The sequence below is a fragment of the Lotus japonicus genome, chromosome 3 (assembly GCF_012489685.1).
Source record: "Lotus japonicus ecotype B-129 chromosome 3, LjGifu_v1.2".
Lineage (NCBI taxonomy): Eukaryota > Viridiplantae > Streptophyta > Magnoliopsida > Fabales > Fabaceae > Lotus > Lotus japonicus.
The window spans coordinates 91450779-91462275 of record NC_080043.1 but is presented as its reverse complement, the minus strand read 5'-3'; the positions used below and the strand labels follow the sequence as shown (position 1 = coordinate 91462275).

At 38.1% G+C, this 11497-nt stretch overlaps 1 protein-coding gene and 1 pseudogene across 1 annotated transcript; both read left to right on the top strand.

Annotated features, from left to right (window-relative positions):
* Positions 1-239: 239 nt before the first annotated feature.
* Positions 240-7255, top strand: LOC130745010 (uncharacterized). Its single transcript, XM_057597162.1, has 7 exons — positions 240-441; positions 794-996; positions 1108-1549; positions 1639-1998; positions 2071-2249; positions 2361-5324; positions 5501-7255. Exons 1-7 carry the CDS (start codon positions 240-242, stop codon positions 7046-7048), a joined length of 5898 nt encoding a protein of 1965 aa, XP_057453145.1. The 3' UTR covers positions 7049-7255.
* Positions 7127-10534, top strand: LOC130745009 (importin beta-like SAD2; annotated as a pseudogene).
* Positions 10535-11497: the final 963 nt, after the last annotated feature.

The window sequence follows — 11497 nt, the reverse complement described above, 5'->3', positions numbered from 1 at the left end:
TTATTCTTATCCATAATATATATCATGGTAGCCCACACTTCATGTTAAATCATTTTGAACTATTTGTTGTGTGCCAAGTTATTATATAACTACACATTTGTGTATTGGGCAAGAAAACTTATAGGCATTGATTTGAGTTATGAAATTTATCTGTGTAATTGTTGGGAGCATTTAGACTGAGTTTGTCAGTTGGTGCCAACAGGTTAATTCCAGGATTGGTGGTTTGTAAATCAGAAAAGATGGACCCAGAAAGATCAATGGAGGACCAATTCTCCAAGCTACATCCTTCCTTGCCAGAAAACACCAGAATTGGAATAGTGGGAGCTGGCCCAAGTGGCTTATCAGCTGCTTATGCACTAGCTAGACTTGGTTATAAGGATATCACAGTTTTGGAGAAACATCATACTGTAGGAGGAATGTGTGAATCAGTGGATATTGAAGGTATATCACACTCTACCTTTTTTTAACTACATATATCCACCACAGTAGAAAATCCTGTTTAAGTCGGTAGCATACACATCCTTGTGCGGCTAGATCTCCAAGCGAGAGAGTTTTTTCATACGTAAGACTATAACTCCAAACCTTATTTATGAGGAATCGAACTTGTATCACTTGAATCGACCACTCATTTGTATTTGTTGAAAAGTCTCACATTGATTAGCGATGTGGCCAAATAAGCCTTTATATAGGGGTAGTGCCAAAAAAACTAAGTTAACCTGAATACTAAGAGTATTGCACACTGTACCGGATTCTAGTGGCAATGGATTTTGACAATACTTATACTTCCATGCAGGAAAAATTTATGATCTGGGTGGGCAAGTTCTTGCTGCAAGCAGTGCTCCAGTGATCTTTCACTTGGCAAAAGAGACAGGCTCTGCACTAGAAGAATTGGACTCTCACAAGCTTGCTGTTATTGATCCTTCCTCTGGAAAATATCAAGATATTAAAGTTGCTGATGATTATGTATCTGTTATGTCACTTACATTGGAAATCCAAGTTAGTCTTTAATCTCTACTATTATTAATCTTTTATAGACACATAAAGATTACTTCATAATTCTATGACTTGAAATCTAAATGCTGTTAATTCTCATTGTGATACTGATAGGAAAAAGTGAAGAATTGTGGTCGTATAGGAGTCCATGCTGTCAGTGAAATTGCTTCAGATTTAACTCCAGAGTATCTTGAACATCATGGACTCAAATCCATTCCTAAGTCTGTGGCTTATGGCTACACTGCTTCAGGATATGGGTTTGTTCAAGACATGTCTTATGCCTACATTCATGAATTTACTAGAACATCCATGGCTGGGAAAATTCGGAGATTTAAAGGTGGATATACAAGTCTCTGGCAGAAGATTGCTGAATCACTTCCGTTAAAACTTCGGTATAACACTGAAGTATTGGCAATCAGGAGGGACTCTGATGGTGTCACCGTTAATGTCAAGAGCTCAAATGAAGTTGAAACAATGGAATTTGATAAGATTATAGTTTCTGGTTCATTTCCATTGAACTATGGAAGAATTTACAGATCGCCTTCAACTAGCATTGGTATGTAGACTTCTCACTGCACTATATGTATGTAAGGTTTTTTGTTTTTTCCTCTGGCTCAATACCTTATTAAACAAGTCTTGTGGCAGAATGCGAAAATGAAGTAATGGATACAAGTGATCTTGAAAAGGACCTGTTCAGCAAAGTTGAGACCAATGACTACTACACCACGGCCTTAAAGATCAAAGGGCTAGAACATTTGCCTGTTGGATTTTATTATTTTAATGAATATATGGAAGATCCTAGCACAATTGGAAATCCAGTTGCAATGCAGAAATTTTATGCTAACACTGATATATTCTTGTTCTGGTCCTATGGGAATGCTGTTGATATTAAGGGACCAACTGTCACAGAGCTCGCAATCAAGGCAGTAAAGTCCATGGGGGGAGATGTTGAGAATGTCATTCTTCAACGCTGCTTTAAGTATTTTCCTCATGTTGGCAGCCAAGGTATTGCATCTTTCGTAGTTCCACTTTTCGTTGCCAAGTAGGAAAACACTAATGTCTGAAGCTTTAATGCAGATATGAAAAATGGATTCTATGAGAAGTTGGAATCAAAGCTTCAAGGTTCAAAGAATACTTATTATGTAGGCGGGCTTATGGCGTTTGAGCTTACAGAGAGAAATTCATCTTATGCCATGGCTCTGATTTGCAAAAACTTTGCAAATAGCAATGATTTGCCAATATTTCCTTACACTAAGGTAATTTGTCATTTATATATGTTTTGACAAATCAAATATTAGAAATTTTGGATTTTAGATATCTATGTTTTTCAAGTAGACCTGCACTTAATAGAAGCATGTCTTGTGCAGAATTTGTTTCCCTTGCAAACTGAGTTCCAAAAGAAGATTCCTAGAGAGTTAGGTGAATTGCCAGAAGTGCAATTTCCTAATTTTCCTATTTTAAATAGCTACTTAAAGCACTGGGGAACTCATCCAATTACTCAAAACAGGACTCTTTATACTTGGATTAATGAAGAAGGGACCTCGGTATGCCGCAGGACCTATGCAGAACAACATCTTAATGCTTCTTGCATTGCTCATAAGCTCTTAACAAGCCAAAAGCCAGTTATCAAGCCTGGTGACAGGGTTCTCCTTGTCTATGTCCCCGGTTTGGATTTCGTTGATGCCTTCTTTGGATGCCTAAGAGCTAAAGTCTTACCAGTCCCCATCATTCCACCAGATCCTATGCAAAGAGGTGGACAAGCACTTATGAAAATTGAAAATATTGCCAATTCATGTGGCATAGTGGCTATTCTATCAACAGTAGCTTATCACTCAGCTGTCCGTGCCGGTTCATTGAAAAATTTGATATCATTAACTGGAAAAAAGGGGAAATCATCAGCTAGGTGGCCGAATCTTCCATGGCTGCACACTGATACTTGGGTCAAGAACTCCAAAACTATGGCTTTGGAACACCTTGATAATCAATGTGAACCAAAGCCTAGTGATGTATGTTTCTTGCAATTCACCTCAGGTTCCACTGGTGATGCTAAAGGAGTCATGATCTCTCATGGTGGGCTTATTCACAATGTGAAGTTGATGAGAAGTCGATATAAGAGCACCTCAAGGACAGTGTTAGTAAGTTGGCTTCCTCAGTATCACGACATGGGGCTGATCGGGGGACTTTTTACAGCTCTTGTTAGTGGTGGATCTGCAGTTTTATTTTCACCAATGACATTCATCAAGAAACCACTCTTGTGGCTTGAAACTATCAACAAGTTCAAAGCAACTCATAGTGCTGGCCCTAACTTTGCGTTCGAGTTATTGATTCGAAGATTGGAATCTGACAAGGATAGGCTTCAGAACTTGGACCTCTCATCCTTGGTTTTTCTTATGGTTGCTGCTGAACCAGTGAGACACAATACCCTGAAAAGATTCATTGAGCTAACCTCTCCTCTTGGCTTAAATCAAAAGGTGATGGCTCCTGGATACGGCTTAGCTGAAAATTGTGTGTTTGTCAGCTGTGCATTTGGACAAGATAAGCCTGTCATTGTTGATTGGCAGGGAAGAGTTTGTTGTGGGTATGTTCCACACCAGGATGCAGATGTTGACATTAGAATAGTTGATCCTGAGACTTGTGAAGAGCTTCAAGAAGATGGAAAGGAGGGAGAAATCTGGATTAGTAGTCCAAGTGCAGGAGTAGGATACTGGGGAAGAGAAGAGCTGAGTCAGAAAACTTTCAGGAATGAACTTCAGAATCAACCTGGGCTCAACTACACAAGAACCGGAGACTTGGGACGAGTTATAGATCAGAAGCTATTCATCACCGGAAGAATCAAGGATCTTATCATTGTTGCTGGAAGAAACATTTACTCAGCAGATGTTGAAAAGACAGTTGAAAACTCATCAGAGTTTCTTCGTCCGGGTTGTTGTGCTGTTGTTGGGGTCCCTGAGGAAATTCTATCAGCAAAGGGAATTTCCATTCCAGATGGCTCTGATCAGGTTGGATTGGTTGTGATTGCAGAAGTAAGGGATGGTAAACCAGTTACCAAAGAGGTTGTTGAGAGTATCAAGACATGTGTGGCCGAAGAACATGGAGTCAGTGTTGCTTCTATCAAGTTGGTCAAGCCTAGAACCATCAGCAAAACAACATCAGGAAAAATCAGGAGATTTGAGTGTATCAAACAATTCGCTGATGAGACGCTGAATTTGGTACCACTAAGTCCAAATACTGTTTTCACAAAGAAATATATGGTAAGGTCATTTACTACAGCAACATGCAGGGCAGAAGAAACACCACAGCCTAAGCTAAGGATCAGTAAAAATGACATTCTAGAGTTCTTGAAAGTGCTTATTTCTGAGCAGACTGGAATCCCAATCACCAAAATCTCTGTTAAAGACCAGCTTACATCCTATGGAATTGACTCAATTGGTGTGGTTAAAGCTACTCAAAAACTGTCAGATTTTCTGGGAACACCAGTTGCAGCTATTGATGTTTTCACTGCATCCTGCATTCAAGAATTGGCTAACTTCTCTGAGGATCTTATATTAAAGTCTCAGCCTAAGCTTGCAAGCAATCCATCCATTATTCCAGAAGATGACATTGATTCTGCTGAATTGGTTGTGGAGGTACCCCCAAAGTCTCACCAGTTCGGTATCCGTTTACTTCAACTCTTAGCAATTATTTACATTTCTACCGTGCTGGCCTCTCCTGCTTATCTATCCATCAATGCTTTTCTAAATTTCTTCCAAAGTGTCACTAATTCATTAGATGGAGTGGCTTGGTTAAATTACTCAATTTCCCTGAGTATTGCACCTCTTGCTTGGATTCTTTGCATTGCTTCTTCTTGCATTTGCCTTTCATTATTTGGAAGTTCTTTCTTGGGGCTAAACTATGCACTCACCTCCGAAATCTCCATCTATTCAATGGATTTTGTCAAGTGGTGGGCACTGTATAAGACCCGAGAAATATCCTCTAAAGTTCTGGCAATACACCTCAGAGGAACAGTGTTTCTGAAATACTGGTTTGAGATGTTGGGTGCAAGAATTGGATCCTCAGTTTTGCTTGATACAGTTGACATCACAGACCCATCTCTGGTGTCAATTGGAGATGAAGCTGTCATTGCAGAAGGTGTTTTGGTGCAAAGCCATGAGGTAAAAAATGGAGTTGTAAGTTTCCATCCTATTAGGATTGGCAAATGTTCTTCTATTGGGCCTTATGCTGTTCTTCAGAAAGGAAGTGTTATTGGAGAGGGTGCTGAGGTACAGGCCTTGCAAAAAGTTGGTGGAGACCAGCATGTCCTGAAACCTTCCAAGTTTAATAATGTTGACAAGGTATGTTATGTATGACTGAGACAACACATAAAAAATATACATTTGATATTTTAATCATATATGTTTAGATTATTTTATATATTTTATATAACTGGGATTTTTCTCCCTATAAATCAAAGACAGATGAGAATTGAAGCTTGAACAATTAACTAAATACCTTTCCATTTTTATTTCAGAATGCAGAGCTGCCTGTTCTTCCCAGCAAAACTCAACATGATATCATCTACCACTTTATTGGGATCTATCTTGTAGGCTTTCTCAGCTCCCTTGCTGCAGCCATTGCCTACTTCTTATATATCAGATTCTCCAAGAAATCTCCATCACTCCAGCACTTTTCATTTGTTTGCTTATGTGGAGCCTTCCACTGGATCCCCTTCACCATCATTGCTTATGCTACCATGTTCTCTGATGTCCCATCAAATCCCATCACCTTTGCCATTTCATTTACCACAGGCTACTTGCTCCATGGTCTCATACTCATCACTCTCACTAGTGCTTTTACTCGTCTATTCGCAACCAATCAAAAGCAAACTCAGTTTAAAACTTGGCTTCGAAATCAAATGACTATGTCCTGTCACCTCAGATGTGCAAAGCTTCTCTCAGGAACAGAAGCCTTCTGCATATATTTACGCCTTTTGGGCGCGGAAATTGGCAAGCATTGTTCCATCAGAGCCATCAACCCAGTTTCAAATCCAGAGTTAATGTCAATTGGTGCCGGTGTCCATCTCGGAGATTTTAGTCGGATAATTACTGGTTTTCATTCTTCCAATGGATCATATGCTTGTGGAAAAATTGAGATTCAAGATAATTCAGTCACTGGGAGTCAAAGCCTTATTCTTCCTGGTTCTCTTGTCCAAAAGAATGTCATTCTGGGTGCACTTTCAGTTGCTCCAATGAATTCTACCCTCCAAGAGGGTGGTGTGTACATTGGATCACAATCCCAAGTTGTTATCAGGAACTCAATGAACGCTTCAGATGAAATGATGGAGGAGATGAATAACGTGGAATGCAAGAAAAGAAATGGTGATTTAAAAGATGATTCACAAAGAGTAACCTTGACCAGAACATGGTATCAGACCTTCACAGCACTCTTCACTCAGCCATTTCTACAAACAGCTTTGCCTCATCTTGTGGTGGGCTTAGCAGTTTATGCTCCTTTGAACTTAATTGTCCACTTAAAGCATGCCAAGAAGCTTCCAATGTTCTGGTTGCTTCCTCTGATTTGGATTCTCTCAGGTGCTTTATCTGCATTGGCTTGTGTAGTAGCTAAATGGGTTCTTGTAGGAAAGAAGAAACAAGGTGATATTGTTCCTATATGGAGTATAAGGATCACATTGGACAGCACATGGCAGGCCATTAGAACTTTAGTTGGAGACTATTTCATGGACATGACAAGTGGGTCATTTTTGTTTGTGCTGTGGATGAAGATGATGGGTGCAGATGTTGACATGGATCATGATGTTTATGTTGACAGCATGGGAGCATTGTTGAACCCTGAGATGGTGAAGATTGAGAGAGGGGGTAGTGTGGGAAGGGAAGCTTTGCTGTTTGGACACATATATGAAGGGGAAGGAGGGATGGTGAAGTTTGGAGAGATCAAAATTGGAGAATATGGGTTTGTAGGGAGTAGAGCTATGGCTATGCCTGGTGTACAATTGGAGAATGAAGGTAGTCTTAGTGCTTTGTCACTTGCCATGAAAGAAGAAATCATTAGGTCAAGGTAAAGATGTCCATACTGTGATTTAGGGTCTAGTATGATTACATAATATGCATTGTGTAGTGAAATTCCACTTGAATTTCTCATGTATACTGGTGTTGTAAGAATATAATTGTAATGATGCTTCAGTGTTTACTCATTTGAATGGAATATAAGTGACTTTCTTTTTTGTGTGGCTCAAATTGTAACAATGCTTCTATGTGGCTTTTCGATTCCATAAAATGAACCAGAATTTTTTATCAAGAATGTTGTTTGGTACTTGGTAAACGACCTCTCCCCCCAAATCGCGCTGCACCCAGGTCCGAACCCATCCCTCTTGCGCGTGCCCTAGAGCAAGATCAAACAAAGCAGGAAACAGGCCCATAGTAACAACAAGCATAAAGATAGAGGTATATCATATACATTGGATTTAATTTGGTTATTCTGTTTTCAAACTTCCATTCATCATCCATCATCCTCTTGCTTTCTGTTGATAATTTAATGGTGTCTATTTGTTTTGTTTTGTGGTTAATTTTGCTTTTAGGTTGCAACAAGATTTGGACTTGGGAATGAAGGTGGTGCTGCTTCTGTTGATCCAACAGTAGAAGACTCAGCTAGACTAGTCCCAACGGGACCTGACCCTCTTCATCACAACAACAACCCTTTAGGCCCTTGATGAGTTATCTAATTCCTTATTGAAATTTATGTAAATAATCCCATTGTCATTGATGGTTCAAGTTTTTTTGTAATTTATGAGTCAAATAGTGGAAAGGACAACAGCAAATTGATACAATTTTCAGATTTGAGGTTTTTCTTCTTCTTCTTCCCTCTTAAGACATTTCAAGTTCAGCTGAATCTAGTACCACATTATATGATGTTGAATTTTTGTTAATTCTATATGATACAAAATAAACCAGCTGTGTTCTTTTTGAAAGAGATGTTGGCTACAACTGATCTGCAGGCATATTTTGTATCCTGTTTTTTAGATTAATTTTGGTATTAACTTAAATTTAAATTAGAGGTGAAAAGTTTAAACATATCATGTGAACATATAATATGAATAATTCTGATATTTGCTAGATGAAATTGGGCCACTTTATAATGTTAGTTGAGAAAAGTTATTAGCTGAGCTGTTTGCTATGCAGAAATGTCGTACAGAGGATTAGCAATAGGTGGTAGAGTGGCGATTAGGAAAAGAAATGTAGTATAAACCTGTTATCCAGTAAATAGAGTCCTCATTGCTTACAAAAAATAAAAATAGAGTTCTCATTCTAATTAATGAGACACTCTAATTCAAAACTCACTCTTGTAATATGTTATATCATCAAATGTCTCAATAAAAAAATTCTTTAATCTCAATAAAAAACTTGGTTTTCAAATATCTCAATAAAAAATTCTTTAATCTCAATAAAAACTTTTTAGTACACCCATCCAAAATCAGTTTAATTAATATCAATGGAAAACTATGTTTTTAAACATCTAAGATTTTGGATTGCGAGCTAAATCTGTTGAATGTCTTTCGAGTTGGAGGGTATTTACCTGACAGAGTTCACAGCCTGGTTTTTCAATATCTAAGTGAAAGTATTTCAGAGGATAGCGTCTACACTCTTGTGCTGCAACCTCGGCTCGATGTTCTTCTTTTTGAAATAGTTTTCCCTCTCATGTGCTTCAATGATAATGATCAAAAGCTTTGGGATGAAGATCCACATGGGTATGTAAGAAAAGGCTATGATATTGCCTCCATGGATTTTGTTAGTGAGTTGGTTCGAAAACGCGGGAGAGATAATCTTGACAAGTTTATGCAATTCATAGTTGAAGTTTTAGAAAGGTACAATGAAGCACCATCAGAATACAAGCCTTATAGACAGAAAGACGGTGCTCTTCTTGCTATTGGGGCACTTTGTGATAGTTTGAAGCAACATGAGCCTTATAAATCTCAACTTGAGGGCATGTTAGTGCAACATGTCTTTCCTGAGTTCAGCAGTCCAGTTGGGTTGCAGGACAATATACCGCCCTGATTCAGAACAATTTCCGGAAGGCGTTGCAGTGTGTTGTATGTGGAATGCAAGATCCTGAAGCTCCTGTCCGCGTTTAATCCGTTTTCTCTTTACGCTCTTTCGTTGAAGCTTGTGAAGATTTGGATGAAATGCGCCCTATTCTTCCTCAACTCCTTGATGAATTTCTCAAACTTATGAATGAGGTTGAGGATAAAGACCTTGTTTATACTTTAGTGACTATTGCGGACAAGTTTGGGGAAGAAATGGCACCTTATGCTTTGTTGCTGTGCCAAAGTTTGGAAGTTGCATTTGGCAGGTGTATCATGTATGGATACCGTCGAAGCCGACCAAGAACCTGATGATCCAGGAGTTCTGGCTGCAGTTGGTTGTTTGCGTGCTATTAGCGCAATACTTAAATCAGGGAGCTTTCATCCTCAACTTTTTGTTCAAATTGAGCAAACTTTGTTTCACTTAATGCGTGGAACCTTAAGAATCGATGGTCCAGATGTTTATGAACAAGTTTTAGAGATTATATCAGATATCACTTTATTCTCTCCATCAATATCATTGGACATGTGGAGTCTTTGGCCATTGATGATAAGATTGCTGGCACATTGGGAACTTGAATTCTTTCCCTATATTCTGACTCCTTTGGAAATTTATATTACAAGGGGAACATCCCATTTCCTCACTTGCAAAGAACCTAACTATCAACAGAGTATGATTTCATCTTATGGCGAACAAAAATATGAAGGACAAAGACAATGAGCCAGCTCCAATACTTATAGAAGTTGTCTTTCTAAACTGCAGAGGACAGGTGGATGGTTGAGTTGAGCCATATCTCAGGATTACAATTGAACGCTTGAATCGAACCGATGAAAAATCTCCTTTGAAATATCTTCTCATGCAAGTGATTGCAGATGCTCTATACTACAATGCAGCACTGACTCTCAGCATATTGCAAAGGTTAGGTGCAGCATCAGAAATCTTCAATCTTTGGTTTCATATGCTCAGCAAGAGTGGTGTGCTTGCTCATTTTAAGATACAACATAATAAAAAAGTTTGCTGCCTTGGTTTAACATCATTACTGGCACTTCCATGCTGCTCTCAATCTTCTGATTGCATACAAGGATCATCAAGTTGCAAAAGCTGAAAATGTGGAAGATATGGATGGCTTTCAAACCTATAATGAACAAGAATGTGAGGATGGCAATGATTACAAGGAAATGAGATCAATTGATATTGAGGATGAAGCTGACTTTAGTTATGATGATGAAGAGTGGCTGCAGTTCCCAGTTGATGAGGTGGATCCTCTTATTTTCTTTGTGGATACCATGAAACTAATGCAATCATCAGACCCACTGAGGTTCCAGAATCTCACCCATACACTTGAGTTTTCTTATCAAGCTCTTGCAAATACTGTTGCCCAGCATGCTGAGGTGAGAAGAGGAGAGATTGAAAAGGAAAAATTAGACAAGCAATTTTTTAGGCTGAAAATGAATCAGCATCAAATTTAAATTAGCAATTATCAATCTTTATCCAATTCTTGCTCTCTCAAAATTAATCCAGGATCATCAAATTTTCCAAACCTTTTACATCTCAGAAACTAATCTTATAGCATGGGGTTGAGGACTATTTTAAGTCATGTAGTGAAGCATCCAATTGACATTTTTTCTTCAACAAGTTACCTCCCATAATGCAAAACCAATCCATTTATGTGAGAGTTATATGCTACTATAACAGAATCGATCTACTACTCATATAACGAAAGCTATTTTTTATGAAAAATATTTAATTTAAATTTATAATTTTCAATTTTATGTGACGTTTTGCTTTAAAACGTGGCTTCATATGTGCCAATACGTGGAATCAAATAAGTTTCACACTTCCCTTTCAAAATAAAAATAATAAGTTTCACACTTTTTTTATTACAAAAATGGTAGAATGGTAGAAAACGTGATTACCAAGTTGGACGCTAGTGACATGTAGGGGAGGCTGACGACGCACTCATGGATAAGAGCATCAGAGGATTTTACTTGAGGAACTGGATTCGAATGCTCGACCTATGATAAAGTGAATTAAACTACTTAAAACCAATTGTGATAATTAAGTTGACTAAGTTTCACACTTCAACTTGCTTCAAAATCATAAGTATAATGTACACAAACATTTTTTCTTACCGGTATCCTCCACTCCACGGGACGTAATCATCTTCGAGCCAAGAACATATACATCACAATGAAGTTAAAGAAAATCAACTATGTATCACTAAACCAATAAAACTAAGGATATGAGGGGTACACAAATATTAATGTATATTATATATTATTACCCGTAAAGAGTTCGATTCTTAGAATCCACACTCAACAAACCTTTAACTTTTACCACATCAAATAGCAATTTAAAAAAAAAACAAAAATTATGATGTGACAATAGAGAGATGAAAAATATCTCCATTTCCATGTGCAAAGAACAAAAAT

What these genes read in the sequence shown, in the direction of transcription:
- LOC130745010 (XM_057597162.1), top strand. Translation starts at nt 240, where the DNA reads ATGGACCCAGAAAGATCAATGGAGGACCAATTCTCCAAGCTACATCCT. An exon ending in TGAATCAGTGGATATTGAAG is followed by an intron (nt 442 to 793) that starts GTATATCACACT and finishes ACTTCCATGCAG; the next exon opens with GAAAAATTTATGATCTGGGT. An exon ending in ATCGCCTTCAACTAGCATTG is followed by an intron (nt 1,550 to 1,638) that starts GTATGTAGACTT and finishes GTCTTGTGGCAG; the next exon opens with AATGCGAAAATGAAGTAATG.